Genomic DNA, 16715 nt, shown 5'->3' with positions numbered 1-16715 from the left:
TGTCTGGTGTGTAGGTGGCAGCGTGTGAGCTTCTGCATAGTCTGGTCATATATATGGTGGGTAAAGGAGCCAAGAGGACAGAAGACCACAAGCCTGCTCCTCCCATGTACAACCTACACAGAAAAGTCTTTCCTGTTCTTCTACGCTTGGCCTGTGACGTCGACCAGGTCTTTTACCTTAAGTGTGCCATAAATGTGCTAAACTGTTTTTGTCCTTCATCAGTCACTGTAAAGCAGTGGTTCTCAACATTTTTGCCTCCAAGGTTGCCTATGTATGCCAAGATATTTCCTCTAGTATTTTCCTGTTATGATGACACACCTGCTTGTTTAATTAACGTTTTAATTTAAATGTTAACATTGAAATGTTAATACTTCTACAGGTGACAAGGCAGCTCTTTAAACCTCTAGTAATGCAGCTTATCCACTGGTTCACTAAGAACCGAAAGTTTGAGAGCCAAGACACAGTGGCAGTACTGGAGGCCATTTTGGTGAGTAAACCCCCCTTAGTAGACAAACTTTACTGTATTCAAACTTAATAGAAAGAATTACACCTCTAAATTTGTGTGGAGATATTTGCTGTAATTCTCTATGTTTGTGTTGCACAGGATGGCATTGTGGATCCGTTAGACAGCACCCTCAGAGACTTCAGTGGCACCTGTATCCAGGAATTTGTCAAATGGTCCATTAAACAGACAACCCCCAAACAGCAGGAAAAGAGCCCAGCCAACATAAAATCTCTCTTCAAACGTATTTACAGCCTGGCCTTACACCCCAGCGTCTTCAAGAGGCTTGGAGCTGCGCTTGCCTTTAACAGCATGTACAAGCAGTTCAGGTCAGTGCTTGCATTATACTGTAGCCTTTCATCATTTCAGCAATAAATGTAAGAAATGTAGTGAATGCAAATGTTATGCAATGTTTATCCAAATACTGTTTTGATTCTCAGAGAAGAGAGCTCTTTGGTGGAGCAGTTTGTCTTTGAGGTGCTGGTGGTGTTTGTTGAGAGTCTAGCTCTGGCCCACTTTGATGAAAAATCCCTGGGTAAGAAACTAAGTAGTTTTCTTTGTCAAGGCATCTTGTTTGATGGTTATGACTATCATCTTGGCTTTTGTATCATTGTCTACACAGGAACTGTCCAGCAGTGTTGTAGCTCCCTGGATCATCTGAAGAGAATCATTAAACACAAGGCAGACTCACTCAATAAGAACTCCAAGAGACGTATACCTAGGTACACATACATTTGCGTATTATATTATTCTTAAAACTTCACTTGTGAATAATGTAAATGTGAATAATGTAAACGCGTAAACATTTTGTGTCTATGTTGTAGCTACTCGACAGACCTGTATTTTCTACTTTTCAGAGGTTTCCCTCCAGATCAGTCAGTGTGCTTGTCAGATGTAGTCATGTGGCTGCTGACCCAGTGTGGAAGACCGCAGACTGAGTGCCGACACAAAAGCATGGAGCTCTTCTATGAGTTTGTGCCTCTGTTGCCAGGTACCACCAGGATATTTATAATGAAGGCAAAACCGTGGTTTTATTGCCAGTCAGGGACTCTCCTCTTTGGAGACTATTTATTGTCCCTCTTCAGAATTTGAACATAATTTAATGAAATGGAAGAAAACTGACATGAAAAAACATGCCAAATTGTTTAATAGAGCTTGAAATGAACAACTGTAATTTGTATGCATCTCAGAATTTCAGGATATATGTCCTGAATTATTTACAATTTACAGTTTAAGACCATTACAGATTTTCTTGACAAGCTTGCTCTTAAAAAATCTGAAAAAATGTCTCTGAAGAATTTTTGCATGGGTGTTATTTGGGTCATTTTGCACCTCTAACACAAGATCTGCATTAGAATTGCATATTAGAACGACCACTAAAATGATTAAGAAAAATATATTTTTTTCTTTAATGTGACTTTTAAACCTTTTTCCCCCATATGCACCCAATGTTTTTCCTCTTTTCTTTTTTTTTTTGTCAGGTAATGCATCTCCTGCAGCATGGCTGGATGATCAGGTGAACCGGCGTGGTCCAGGATTTCTCATTTCGTGTTTAGAGGGAGGCGGTTTACTCTCCCAGCCTACTTTGAAAGAGGTTGAATCCCCTTTCAGCATCAGAGGCACCTTACAATGGATGGATCTGCTGCTGGCTGCTCTTGACTGCTACAACACCTTCACAAACCTGCGCTGTGTGCAACCTCAAAGGATCCTGGGTGTGTGAATCCACATCATAAAATGCCTAAATTTGCTACATTGCTAAAAATTTATTTAACTAATATTAATGGTAATAGTGTCTTTCTTCCATTCCTCTCCTCATCCAGGCACTGTTGAGAAGTCCAGCTTTCTGCCAGCTCTCTGTTTCTTCCTTACAGAGCTGTCCATGCAGGACATTCAGGCAGCCAGAGCTTGCTTCAAAATGGGTAATGCCGGTCAGTCACATTTCAGCCCTCGTGAGACAGAGCAGTACAACCACAGCAAGTGCTCCATCATTGTCCGAATTCTGGAGTTCTCCACCATGGTACTGCAGAAATGTCCACAGGACCTCTGTAAGGTATGATTTTTGTTGCTTTTATATTTAAGAGGCAACATAATAAATTACAAAACAAAAAAATATTAACTTGACTTTTTACTTTTACTTTTTTTACTCTATTTACTTTTGTTCTAAAAGTCTACCTGCCAAATATCTAGTGAAGCTATCAGAACATACAAAGTAAAAACATATTATGCTTCCTGACACTTTTTCACTTTCTCTTTAGGTAATGGAGCAAGATGTTTTCAACTCTTCTTTTTTCTCACTGGTGGCGCTAACGGTGTGTGAGCCCTCTTCCATTGGGTTTAACATGGCAGATCTGGAGGTGATGACTCAGCTGCCAGAGGTGTGCGCTCCTTTGCTTAAAGCTTTGGCATCAACGCCTTACAGGACACAGCTGGAGAGTGGCATTAGGAAGAGAATTACTGTACAGAGGTCTGTTCATTTCAGTTATTAGTAAGGTTCAGTAAACTGAGTTGTGCGGTCTTTTGGTTGTTTCACTTACTCTGACACGATGGACAGTTTTGTGTTTTTTTCCTCAATTCCATTGCCCCTCCTTTTTCCTGTTATCTCCACATGTATGTTTGCTATCAATTGGGGTTACAATTGAAATATTGTTGATGATAATTTTTAAATGAACATAATTATTTAGTATGTGGTTTATATATGCACTTGGTGATGTATCTGTCTTTTTTTGGACAGTGTGGAGGAGTTGTGTGCTATTGATCTGTATGAGGCAGACACCAGAGACAGTCATGCTAGCATGCATCTGTTACTTTCAGCCTGTAAGCAGCTTCACCAGTCTGGGCTGCTCAACTCCATTCTACACAGTCAGGTACACACTGAATAAATGAATGCTATTGTAGTTATATTCAGTCTACACTGTGGTTACATTAACATTTAGGTTGTGATGTTTATGGTTTCTCTGTAGGATGCTAGTTATGGTCGCTCTCTGGGCTCAAAACTTCTCACTAGTGTGTATAAAAGCATTGCTCCTGGAAGAGACCGGAAGTCTCTGCCCTCCATGGACGTTGGCAGCAGGAAGCTGGCTGACAGACTTGTGCAGCTGGCATTCTGTTTGGGTGATCAGGCAAGTGGTTTGAATGACAGGTAGACTAAGGGAAAGGACTAAGACATTGAAGTTAAAATTCTTTCAAATAAATTTTTTTTGGTGTTTTTTTTTATGCATCTGTTAAATTAATCAAGACTTAAAACCTGTCTTTATTTCCCTAACAATTCAGAGTGAACAGACTGTTGGCCTTTTGCTGAACACCATTACGCTCTCCGTCCCTCTCTCTGGCAGTCTGAATCCTCACTTCCTCAGCTTCTCTCACGGAGAGTACTTCTACAGCCTCTTCCAGACATCTCTCAATACTGAGTTACTCCACAGAGTGGAGCACACAGTGCCGTTGCTGCTGGCTGCAGCCAACCAGAACCCCAGCATGGTGAGCCATCAAACAACACTGGGCTATGTTTCCTAAACTCATTGTAAGCCTATGTAGATTGAAGAAACCACTCACACCAATGGCCCCTATGATCTGCTTAGACTTACGGTGCTGACAGGAACTTCAGTCCTGGTGAAGCTAACAGAAAACTCTAGTTGTTCTTCACTTCTTATGACTGAAACTGTATATCTTGGGTTTCTGACATGCTCTTTCTTTGTCTGATTGGTTGGACATATACTACAAATAAGTGCTAGTGAAAACGCCTTGACCTTTCTCTTCATAAGCACTAAAATCTTTAAAGTTGTTTGACTGTGTCTTTAGGTTAGTGTTCTGCTGAATGGCATGCTGGATCAAAGTTTCCGTGAGCGTTCAGTCAGAAAGTCCCATGGCTCCCAATTGGCTGTACAGGTGCTCAAGACCTGGGATTTACTCAGGCCGTGGTGGGAGGGTCCTGCAGCCTCACCAGAGAGCAAAACTTCAGTCCTTTCATTGCTTGCCAAAGTGCTCCAGGTACCACATCAATTATACTTTATTTTCAGTGCATTGTGAAGCGCTAAAATGGGTAAATGAATGTGATTTTTATTTAATTTTTTCCCCCTGCAGATCGATTCCTCTGTATGCTCCAATACAGATCACCCAGCATTCAATGCTGTGTTCACCACTTTCACAGCCCTTCTCACAGATATATCTATGCCATTAAATCTCAAGGTAACCTTTTCCAGTTTAAAGTGCACAGATATTTTTAAAGTGCCCCTATTATGCCGGTTTTAAGGTTCCTAATATTGTTTTGGTAGTCTACTAGAATAGGTTTTAATGCATGCAAGGCCAAAAAAAATGCTTTCGTTTTCTCAAAATATGGATTTAATATCACCTCATTTTCCAGCAATTCTGAAACCATTTGTTCGAAGCGGTTCAAAGATTCAGTCTCTCTAAACCCCTCCTTTCTGTGAGCCTACTCTCCTCTGATTGGTCAGATGGTCCAATCTGTTGTGATTGTTCACCATGTACAGCGCGTGCCTAAAACTGTACGCCTGTTGCCATAGTTCAGTATTTTGTATGCTCGAAAGAAAATATAAATGTCTGTTCTTTATCATACTTACAAGTTGTGATTCAGTGGAGCCAGCTGGTCCAAATAAACGGGATACTAAGCCTTCTTTCAAGAACAAGCGTTTTGTGAATCCTGCGTTGACCTTCACAAGATTAGAGAAGCAGTCGTCAGTAGAATGATGTGTTTGTGGGCGGGTCAAGTTGTTCGCTGCCGGCCAACGTAGAACATAGGCGTGCATTATGCAAATGTGTTACCCCGTGTCGTGTAGCCAACACAGAAGTGGGATTTTAATTACTAACAACTTGTTTAGGCTGTTCAGAGTTGATTCTTTATTTTGGGAGACAATAACTTTATTTATCATGCACTTTGGGGTTTACAACTTTGCAGATCGTTTACATTCACATACAGCTACATTACACACTGCATGAAAGCCAATACTGGAAATGGCATAATAGGGGCACTTTAAAATTTACTCTGTATTTTGCAAATGTGCAACAAAATCTGCACTGGTTATACATTATACTCATTCTTATAGTGACAAAATTATATTGACACTGTAATATGGCAAAGACCAAAACTGGAAAAAGTGATTTTTAGTGCATGTTTTGGCTTATGGAGTATATATTAATTTCTTCATCTTTCTCTGATTTCACTTTCTTCTGTTCACTCTCTGTTATTAGAGCCAGGCCCTGATCATGCTGCCCTTCTTTACTACGTTATCCAGCATGCCCCTGGAGGAGCTCAGGAGGGCTCTGGAGACACTGGTCGCTACACATTTCCCTATGCAGTCAGATGAACTCCCTCGTGGATCACTTCAGTGCAACAACTACATGGACTGCATTCACAAGGTCAGATGCTTAAACTAGATGTCAGACACTGATGTTTATTCATCTTAAGTGGTTATACTCACAAGTACATATACTGTGAATTACATATACTGTGACTTAAAATCAGAATTTTTTTTACAATTTTTACAACATTTTGCCGCTTAATGTAACTTGTTGAAATAAAGGAAAGCTGTATTATTTATGTTTTTGTTTTTTTGTAAAATTACAATAATTGGTCATTCATTTTAATAACCTCAGTTTTTAGAGGCCCTGCAGCTGTCTCAGAGTCCTTTGTTATTGAAGCTCATGGCTAGAGTTCTGTGCCGGGACAAAAAACATATCATGGAGGAGCTCTTTCAGACCTGCTTTCAAAATATTGCTCACCAGTAAGTTCAAAAAGATTCTTCTTTATGTGTCTATATTTACAGTTGCTTAGATTTATTTCTAATATGCATATGTTGCATATTCTTTCTATTTGTCAGGTCCCAGTTGGAAAGACAGGTTCTTCTCCTCAGCTCTGTCTACCAGTCATTTCAAGCCAAAGACGTGCCTTCAAACTCCATGCTCATGGGTCTTATTGACAGAGTCCTGCTGCCACTGGCTTTTCACTGCAGCCCTCAAGCACTCTCTCAGTTCTTCATTACTAATATTTCTGATATCATGACTACTCTACATGCACGCTTCACCGAGGTGTGTTACATAGGGTTATTAAAGTATACTAAATATGATTCAGGTAGATCTGTTCAAATCTAAAAACGTTTTTTGCGCTTTCATTCAGACATACTGTTATTGTGTGTTTCCTGTCATCTGTCCTCCAGTCTGTTGAGTCAGAGTTTGAGAGTCAGATTATGATGAAGATTGGCTGTTGTAAGTTGTTGGAGGTGTTATACTCTCGTCTGCCTAAAGAGGAAGTCTTTTCTAAAAACTCAGCTATCAACCAGGCCTTCTGTGGCACAGGCAGTGCAGAAGGCAAAGAGCTTTCCAAGAAACTCCTCAAGTATGTATTTAAAATATTCATTTTTCTCTTTTTTTACCTTTAAGAGCAGGTATTACACTTTATATGGTTCGATGATTCAGTGTCTTTAACACTCTTGTGCCCCTTTTATGTTGGTGGTATGTATGATGGTTTGCTTCAGAAGACTGGGACACAATTGTATTATTCATAAACATCCTTAAAGTCAATATAAAATCAAAATGGAGAATTCTTTATTGACTATTTCAGTATGTATTATAAATTGTTTCACTATAACTAATTTATAATGTGCCCTAGTAATCTTTAATGAAAAGCTTCACCCCCTCACATCATCTTCAGACAGATTTCTCTGATTTGATTATGTATTTACCAGCACAATGGTGGGACCATAATCCCTTCCCTCCAGCAACCTATCACTCACATGACATCACAGCAATAGCACAACAACAACAATATTTCAGTCAATCCCTGATGGACAAAATCGAGTACTTTTCTTGTTTGAAAAGTCGTTTCCTCACATTTGGGAAGAAAATGATTCACCCACAATTAAAAATTATTGGTAACACTTTAGTATAGGGACCAATTCTCACCATTAACAAGTTGCTTTTAGCATGCTTATTATTAACATATTGGCTGTTTAATAATACTTATAAAGCACATATTCTGCATGACCATATTCTACATCCCTAATTCTACCCAATACCTAAACTTAACAACTACCTTACTAACTATTTAGCAAGAATTGGACCTTAAAATAAAGTATGACCAAATTATTTTATGGAATACATTCTGAGAGATAACTCTTTATGTATTCTACACAACAAAGTAAGTCTTTTTTTATCCTTTAAATATGTTGATAAGTAATACAATTAAGGCTCAGGAATTCAGGAGCAAACTGCAAAAAATGCCATAATTGTGAAGTAGATTTAATTTTAATTTCTGAACCTAAGCAATACAATATATGTCAGATTGTGTTTTGAGGCCTTCACTGAGAACATGGCAGGAGAGACAGTTCTGCTGGAGCTGCGGAGACAGTATCACTGTGCTGCTTATAATTGTGCCATCGCCGTGATCCGCTGCTGCTTCAATGAGACCAAATTCTATCAGGGCTTCCTCTTCACAGAGAAACCTGATAAGGTCTGTGCTTGTACACAATACATATTGAATTCTTAGTGTGCACAGTCCGTGTTCATGTTTGTTACATTTATTATTTTGTTTGTTATTTTCATTTTTTATAGTATATTAATGATATTTGTTAATTTGTGTTCTTTCTCTTGTATGTTGCATAATAAAGGCACACACACATTCCTAGTAAAACAGACTTTGAATTTCAAATGTGTCCTACTCTCTAATAGAAGTATAACATTTTCTGTATTTGTAAGTTCATTTGTTATTTGTTTTTTGTTTTTTTAACCCCAGAATCAATTCATATTTGACAACCTCATTGATACCCAAAGGGTGTACAACTTTCCTATAGAGATTGATGTAAGTAAAGCTTTTAAATTTATGTTTTATTTGTTTTGTGTTGTATTATATCATGTTTCCTTGCATTAAAAGGTCCCTATTGAGAGGAAAAAGAAATATGGCATGATCAGGAAAGAAGTGAGTGGAGAAAATGGAGGTGAGTTGTCTGAGATATCTACAAGCTTGTTAACTACATGTTTAGATGCCATACATGAATATTTGTGAAGATGCTGTTGTTGTCATGTATATTCCAGGGCAGACTGCTTTTAGCGTAAATTCACAAGGTGCTTTTATAGATGCCATCTGCTCTCTTACAATTAATATTCGTTATCTCGTTCTTTTTCAGATGCACCTGTATATCTCTCCTCCCAGTCCTACATGGCAGACAGCAGTCTCAGTGAGGAGATGAGTCAGTTTGACTTCTCCACTGGAGTTCAGAGCTTCTCCTACAACTCCCAGAATCCTTCAGGCGAGAGCAGCTCCAGCAGGACTCGGGTACATCTCAGGAGAGATTAGTGTTTTTGTTATTGTTTTAATTCTTTTATTTTTTTTTATTTTTTTTTGTAAGGTAGAAATTATAGGTTTCAGAAGATCATAAAAAAGAATTTATGATTAACTGTCCACGTTTTTAGGAGCATAAGGAAGTTGTGTCTCAGGATGAGACTGTGGAGCTTGAGATGGATGAGCTGAATCAACATGAGTGTATGGCCAATATGACAGCACTGCTGCGCCACATGCAAAGTAACAACATCACCCCTAAAATAGAGGAGGTCAGTCTCAGCATGACCTCATGGGCATGGACAAGTTTCGCCTAGATTTCGAGTCAGAACACTGCTGGAGATTTTCTGTGTTTTGTTTTAGGGAGTGACACCTAGTGAACTTCCTCCCTGGATGAAATTCTTGCAGGGGAAGCTGGACAATCCATCCTCCCTGCTGAACATTAGACTCTTCATAGCCAAACTTATCATCAATACTGAAGAGGTACTGCTTCAAAGGGTTCTCTTTGCCTCTCTCTGGATTTATTGATATGTTGTATATGTGGTGTTTTTAATGTACATCTTCATGTCCAGATATTTCGTCCATATGCAAAGCATTGGCTGGGCCCACTGGTGCAGCTGGTGGTTTCCAGTAGCAATGGAGGAGAGGGCATTCACTTTATGGTAGTGGATATTCTGGTGACTGTCCTCTCATGGGCAAGTGTGGCCACACCAAAGGTCTGTATGAGATGGTATTTTTACTCATGTATTGATTCTCAGTGTATTTTATTTGCAAAGATTTATATATACATTGCATACATTTTGCAATAATATGTTGTATTGTCGCTTTATTGCTTTATCTCTCTTACTGTTTAGGGTAGCACACGAGATGAAGTTCTTGCCAGTAGGCTCCTTACGTTTCTGGTTAAGAACTGTTTCCACTCCACACGGGCTGTTTTCCGCCACAACCTCGAGATTATCCGCACGGTTGTGGAATGCTGGAAGGACTGCCTCACAATACCCTATGAGTAAGAAAAACAAATGGACCAAAGTTCTTTATTTATTACCAGTAGTTTGTAAATTAAGTGAAAATATTTCAGAGTTTCTGAAACTCTAGGCTTAGATTTTTGTGATTCTATGCTAAAATGACCATGCATTGATGAAAGGATGCAAAAGCATAGAGATTTTTCTCTTTTTCCGCCCATAGTTTGATATATGAACGGTTTGCTGGAATGGATCCCAACAGTAAGGATAACTCTGTTGGTCTACAGCTTTTAGGCATTGTAATGGCCAATAATCTTCCTCCTTATGATGCTGCATGTGGCATTGAGCATGACAGGTAAACATCTTGTGTTTTATATATATATATATATATATATATATATATATATATATATATACACATATACACATATACGTATACGTATACGTATATATATACATATATACTAGTGATATATGTATCATACAAATGTTTTCCATATATATTTTTTTCTGAAATTATTACTTTGAATTTAAAACCAGTGTTGTTCTCTGTCAATTCCTATGCTACAGATACTTTCAGTCACTGGCCAACAACTTGTCATTCATCAAATGTAAAGAGGTTTACTCAGCAGCTGCTGAGATCATTGGCTTAATCCTAAACTACATGACTGAGAGAGAAAATGTATGTGTGGCTGTTTGTTCCTGCCAAACTATATCACATTAGTCACCTGAGATATGTTGTTTTACATTGCAATTAGGGCTGGGCGATATATCGCATGTGATTGTCACGCGCATTTCGTCAGTAAAGCCGGTTCCCTGATTACTGCTAAATCGCCATCACCTGCTTTTAAATGACGCGGCATTTAATACACAGAGTCGTAGTTCACTGACAAGCTACGCAATATCGCGTTCATTGACGCAGATGAATCGCCTTCAATAATGAACGCGATATTGCGTAGCTTGTCAGTGAACTATGGCTCTGTCTATTAAATGCCGTGCCATTTGAAAGCAAGTGATGGCGATTTAGCGGTAATTAGGGAACCGGCTTTACTGACGAAATGCGCGTGACAATCACATGCGATATATCGGCCAGCTCTAATTGCAATATATTGTTGTCACTGTGAAGGTTGTCTTTAGATAGTGTCCAGTAACCAATTGTTGTTTTTCTTTGTTGTAGCAAAATAAAGGGCCCTTATTGAATATTACTGTTACAAAGCTCATGGATTTGAAGAAGAAGAAGGAGGTGGATGAACAATTTATTGTTTGCCTGACCAAAGTGTCCAAACACTTCCCACCCTTAGTGGATCGGTGATACGAGGGTTTTTTTTTTTCCATAAAGTCCTATCCATTAAAAGCTTAAGGATATTTATTTAAATATTATTTATGTTTTTTATATTCCACAGATTTGTAAATCCTGTTTTTTATTTGCTGCCAAAGCTGCATGGCATTTTGAAGACACACTGCCTTGAATGTGTGCTGAGTCGTGCTGATGTCATCCCTGAAATCTACCTGCACCTGAAGACCAAAGGCCTCTCACAGATCATGAGCCACAGGTCTGATAATACTGCTGGATCCCATTTCATTTCCATGTGTTTTATGCCTGTGATTGTAAAATACAGTAGGTGGCCATCCAAAACGTTGCTTCTACCGCCGCTTGTACCGCCGCCGCGGCGTCTGCAAAGTGCATTTGCAGCTTTTGACCGCTGAGAGGCGCTTTAATCAAGTTATCAAACAAGCGCATCAAAGCACATTTTCGCAAATAGACGTCAGTTTTGCCTTGCTGATGTGTTACATTTGACGGCTGCAGTCAGGGAAAATGAAAGAAAAACACTGTAGTTAACATATTAAATTTCACAGATGAAAGTTTGGTACTTTTGAAGTTATGTGCATTTCTAAGAACGAATTCAAGCAGGATAAATGTCAAGCCTGTGCCTGAGCCTGTGCCTGAGCCTGTGCTTATATTTTCTCTAAGCTACACAGTATTACACCATATTTTAGATTTGACACATTTAATAGGTGTGCAGTATTATTTATATAATACGAATTATGTGTTATATTATTCAAAAGAAATTGTGGTTTACTTTGCATCGGAGCATTAAAAGTGGTAGCCTATTTTAGTGAGCTAGGCTACATGGATTAATATGCAAAATGTCAATTCTCATATATTAGGCCTATATTTTAATTTATATTTTAAAATTCCTTTAATAAAACAACATGCATTTTTGTTATTCATTACCTGTCCTTAATTTTGACAGACACCTTCTTGGGAAAATATATTTGTCTGTACACTGATTAAGAAATTGTTGCGTGTTTTATAAATTATTTTCCTTATTTTAGTAAAACGTAAGGCACTGTATAATTTGGTTCCCATTATTTAGGCCTAATTAAAACAAGAAACGAATAAATTAAACCTGCACGATTTAGCTAAATCATTGAAAGTCTAAAGAATGGACTGATTAATAAAACGTTCTCATGTTTAAACTCAAGTTCTCTCATTATAATCACCAAAGTGCAAATGATGTAAAAAAGAGCTTCATTAATAGACAACTTCAGTGATTTTAAAGGGAGCCGCCGTTACTTGCTTACATAGAATTTAAGTAAAAAATAAAATTGCAGCCGCATTTAAATGCAGGTGTGTAAAATGTCTGCGTGCAAGATTTGCGAGGCGCGAGTGATGCTGAGTGCACGCGCAGCATTTATTCTTGTGTTTTATCTTCATTACAAATCTTGTTTGGTTTTATTTTGGATAATTGCATGTAAAAAATTATTTACGTTGTAATGCATATGCAAAATGTGAATTATTATTCATATTCAAGTGTTTGTGCGAAAATTATTAATGCGCATGCAGGACAGGGAGGCGCCCTCTAGATCACTTGAATTTTTTTCCTGATAATGAATTAATTTAAAATTGTGGTGTCTCACATACATGATAAATATATCTACAGAAAGCTTGAAATGTCTTTTAAACGAATCAGTTCAGAACGAAAGCATTATGTAATCTGTGAAGGTTGTATTTCTCTTTAAAGGCGCGTCCATGTGGAGAGAGTCAGCACTGTGAATTTCATCTTGCAGCCTACAAGAAAACATTTGTTTATTAATAAATAAATAAAATGTCTCCTTTTTTTGTGTGTTTTTTTTTTTTACAATTATTAGTATTTCTGCCTGTGCTTTGTGGCAAACTTAATGCATGTGCTTGAGCGCGGAATATATTAAGGCTCATTATGGATTATAGATGTTAATTTCATATAAACCTCTGATAAGTTGAATAATGACAAATGAACGACTAGTAACTAGAAAAATCTTACATGGGAGGCAGACCTATTAAATACCCTCTAGACATCTCTGTTAAAGTTTTCAAAGCATTTTATACGCGTTTTCATAAATTCTTCTTTCAGAACGGTCTGTAATTGAGGGATGCCTTAACACTGATTTTTCCTCTGAAACACAAAAACGAAAATTGAAATAAAATTGATATTTTTTCGAGAATGGCCAACCCTTCTCTACAGATATTGTTGCTTCTGGTTTGTGCATTGTAAATAGGCTACAATAATAATAATAATAATAATGTATTTTAGATAAACCCTCTTCACATCACATGCTGTGTCTTTCAGAGATGAAGGCAGGCAGCGGGTTTGTCTGGATATCATACATAAGATCCTGGCACATCTGAAACCAGAAGAGCTGCAGGAGATTTTGGGAGCTGTCACAGCATTTGTGTCTCACCCTTCTCTTGTCTGCAGAGAGAGAATGTATGACATCCTGATGTGGATCCAGGACAACTACAGGTAACTGATTCTATAATCCAGTCCTGTTTTAGTTCAGTCTTCCAGATTGTTCTGAATTTTTTCTTTTTCTTTTACTTGTACAGTTGATTGTTTTACATTTAATGTTTCATCTCAAATTAAATGTACACTACCATTCAAAAGTTTGGGGTCGGTGAGATTTTTTTTGTCAGTATGTTTATTTAGTGCTCAACACACATTTCTTATCGTTATAAATGTTGAAAACAATTGTGCTGCTTAACATTTTGTGGAAATGGTGATAATTAGTTTTGCAACCATGTAAAAGATCAATTTAATGGATCTGTACTGAATAAATTATTTCTTTAAAAAAATCTTACTGACAGTGACCCCAAACCTTTGAACAGTAGCGTGCATTAAAATAATGATGTGTTTGCAGTGACTCTGAGAGCATGGAAGACAGCACCTCTGTTGAAGTGCTCAGTGTAGCTCGAGAAACTCTCCTTCAGGGGCTGACAGATAAAAACCATGGCTTACAGTAAGCAGACCTGCTTGATCATTTTAATTTCACTTAGATTTTTCACAATTTTAAACAAAAGCATTAGCATTTCTGTATTTGTATCTTCTCACAAATCAATATCAACACAACCCTAAAGTAATTTCTCTCATTCCTATGTGATTTCTCTTTAGGCTTTATGTGCGTAACTTCTGGAGTAATGAGAGCCGTTTACCTCCAGACACACTGGAGCGCATGCTTGTGGTGCTGAAGTCACTGTATTCGTCCCGCATTGAAGAACAGTTCCTCAGTCTGGCCACTGACCTGCTTCTCGAGATGACCAGTCGCAGCCCTAAATACACACACAACATCTTTGATTTCCCGCTCTCTGAGTGCAAGTTTCAGGTAAGAACTGCTGTTTATTTTCCCTGGGTCTTTGAATCATACCTAGTGTTTGATTCATTTAAATTAAACATATTTTTCAAGACCATAATTTCAGTGCTTTCTGTTCTATTCATGTATTCCAGGACTATGCAATAGACTCTAACTGGCGTTTGCGGAGTACAGTCCTCACGCCAATGTTTCTGGAGACCCAAGCCACCCAGGGCTCTGGCACTCAGGGTTCAGAGGCTGCAGGAAGCCAGGCAGCCACAATGAGGGCTCAGATCAGGGCCACACAGACGTCCCTGGAGTTCTCTCAGACTCTGGCTCCTGGTTCAGGTACCTCATGAAATATAAAAGGAGCTTTAGTTTTTTACTTACAGTGTTGTTCAGTGGATTTTGTAACAGCAGGCTCAGATTTGTCAGAAAGATGTGAGGAGAAATTTATTGAAGGTTAACTAATGACAATTCGCATATCTTTCTGTGTAAAAATAGACATTTGTTTTTTCAGGACGCCGTTCAGCATACAACTGGTTAACCAGGAGCAGTGTGGACACACTGGCTGATTATTCCCTTTCATCTGATTCTTTATCATCACTCTTGGTGTTTGAGAAAAAAAAGAGATCAGAACGCCCCCAAGCTGCTTGGAGAGCCGTGGGTGCAGGGTTTGGCTCTAAGCGCCTCACCGCTGCCAGTGACGAAACAGACAGTCGAAGTGCAGGTGAGACACTGAAATTTTATTTAAATTGGATTTCTGACAATTCGCTGTTAAAGGTTGGACTTGATCAGCATCAAGCACTTCCTCAGTGAAACTCTACTGGTATGTTTTCACTCAGCTGAGCGGGAGCGGCATGCAGACATTCTGAGGCTCAGGAGGAGATTTATAAAGGATAAAAGGACGGAGAACAACAAATTCGCCAAGAAAGAAATTCAGTCCCAAAGAACTGAAAGGGTAGGTCTTCTTTCATAGATCAACATTTGCATTATCATTTATAATGTTTTCTTTATATAACATTCTTTTCTGTGTTCTACAGGAAAGAAGAGCAGATTTGAAGGTCCGTCAGGATGCTCAGGTCACGCTGTACCGCAGCTATAGAGTTGGAGATCTTCCTGATTTCCAGATTCAGTACAGCAGCCTCATCGCCCCTCTACAGGCTCTGGCACAGGTTCACTGAGATTCCGGATTATTTTTGCAATGTGTTCAACACGTTTGAAAGTAATTGACTAAATATAAACAAATTTATAACAAAGTCAGTTCCTGTTTAAATTTGTTTTACAGAGGGATGCCACACTGGCGAAGCAGCTATTCAGCTCACTGTTCACTGGGGTGCTGGCTGAAATGGAGCGATCCAAGCCTAGTGAAGAAACAACAACCATTCTCAAGGATCTAGTGCAGACCCTGAACACCTTCCTCAACATGAGCACTGTCTACTTCCCTCCTTTCATTGCTTGTGTGCAGGTGTGTACACACTGTGTACGGTGCAGTGATAAGTGTGTTTATAAGCCAGTGAGGCAGAAGTAAGCAAGACAAGGGTTGAACAGCGCTATTGTTTGCTTAGTCTAATGCAGAAATTTGAATATACAAAATCTTTAAATTGGACTATTGGGCTTGGTAATTGTCTTACTAGCCCTGATGCAAGCACATTTTATGCATTACAGGGCATGAGTTATCATCATAAGGCCCTTCTTGGTGTTGAGCCGGCTCTCGTCAGCGCCAGCTGTCTCGCCAGTCTGCAGCAGCCCATGGGCATCCTGTTACTGGAGGAGAGTTTGCTTCAGGGCACTGGAATGTCAGAGGAACCTCCCTCAAAACAAGCACGAGGCAAACAAGAGCTGCCACCTGACACAGAAAGATGGATCCACCTAGCCAAGTAAGATCAAACTCCCTCATAAATGTTACTCACTGTTTATCATGCCACAGCCTCAACAGTTCTTTACTGATTCTTATTCCTGTGTAGACTTTACAGGTCTTTGGGAGATTATGATGTGGTCAGAGGAATCTTTAGTGGCAAGATTGGCACGAAGTCGATAACATTCGCGGCCCTGCAAGCAGAGGCAAAGAGTGATTATGGTGAAGCTGTGAAGCTCTATAATGAGGTACTGATGTGTGTTTTCTTGTCGCAAACACAATATGGAAACATAAACGTGTGCCTTGTTTTCCTTTTCATCTCCATTGAAATGATTTTGTGCACCAGTAGTAGCTACACACTCTGTCATTGTCTTCCCTTTTATGATGTGCTCGTGCAGTACCAGATAAATATCACGTGGTATTTTGCGACACACCTATTAGAGAATTCTAATTTATGTTTAAGTTGTTTTTTCCATTTCTGCATATCAGAACATGTATCTG

At 38.8% G+C, this 16715-nt stretch overlaps 1 protein-coding gene across 2 annotated transcripts in view; it reads left to right on the top strand.

Annotated features, from left to right (window-relative positions):
- LOC109059134 (DNA-dependent protein kinase catalytic subunit-like) overlaps positions 1–16715 on the top strand; it is a 39599-nt gene that overhangs the window by 13291 nt on the left and 9593 nt on the right. For both annotated transcript variants that reach the window (XM_042760564.1, XM_042760565.1), the window contains 40 exons: positions 15–167; positions 380–487; positions 605–831; positions 943–1037; positions 1125–1224; positions 1360–1493; positions 1984–2214; positions 2323–2552; positions 2758–2966; positions 3234–3366; positions 3463–3621; positions 3773–3976; positions 4298–4486; positions 4580–4684; positions 5705–5872; positions 6110–6237; positions 6334–6541; positions 6670–6848; positions 7793–7961; positions 8244–8309; positions 8382–8445; positions 8635–8783; positions 8921–9058; positions 9150–9269; positions 9359–9502; positions 9641–9792; positions 9972–10103; positions 10319–10430; positions 10926–11056; positions 11152–11301; positions 13360–13533; positions 13928–14026; positions 14179–14389; positions 14512–14704; positions 14877–15086; positions 15202–15317; positions 15400–15531; positions 15645–15824; positions 16025–16236; positions 16324–16462. In XM_042760564.1, coding sequence (XP_042616498.1) covers positions 15–167; positions 380–487; positions 605–831; positions 943–1037; positions 1125–1224; positions 1360–1493; positions 1984–2214; positions 2323–2552; positions 2758–2966; positions 3234–3366; positions 3463–3621; positions 3773–3976; positions 4298–4486; positions 4580–4684; positions 5705–5872; positions 6110–6237; positions 6334–6541; positions 6670–6848; positions 7793–7961; positions 8244–8309; positions 8382–8445; positions 8635–8783; positions 8921–9058; positions 9150–9269; positions 9359–9502; positions 9641–9792; positions 9972–10103; positions 10319–10430; positions 10926–11056; positions 11152–11301; positions 13360–13533; positions 13928–14026; positions 14179–14389; positions 14512–14704; positions 14877–15086; positions 15202–15317; positions 15400–15531; positions 15645–15824; positions 16025–16236; positions 16324–16462 — 6153 coding nt within the window. The remainder of the gene's footprint in view (positions 1–14; positions 168–379; positions 488–604; positions 832–942; positions 1038–1124; positions 1225–1359; positions 1494–1983; positions 2215–2322; positions 2553–2757; positions 2967–3233; positions 3367–3462; positions 3622–3772; positions 3977–4297; positions 4487–4579; positions 4685–5704; positions 5873–6109; positions 6238–6333; positions 6542–6669; positions 6849–7792; positions 7962–8243; positions 8310–8381; positions 8446–8634; positions 8784–8920; positions 9059–9149; positions 9270–9358; positions 9503–9640; positions 9793–9971; positions 10104–10318; positions 10431–10925; positions 11057–11151; positions 11302–13359; positions 13534–13927; positions 14027–14178; positions 14390–14511; positions 14705–14876; positions 15087–15201; positions 15318–15399; positions 15532–15644; positions 15825–16024; positions 16237–16323; positions 16463–16715) is intronic.

Source organism: Cyprinus carpio, chromosome A7, assembly GCF_018340385.1.
Source record: "Cyprinus carpio isolate SPL01 chromosome A7, ASM1834038v1, whole genome shotgun sequence".
Taxonomy (NCBI): Eukaryota; Metazoa; Chordata; class Actinopteri; order Cypriniformes; family Cyprinidae; genus Cyprinus; species Cyprinus carpio.
The sequence above is the reverse complement of the archived record's forward strand: the minus strand, read 5'-3'. Positions and strand labels throughout refer to the sequence as shown.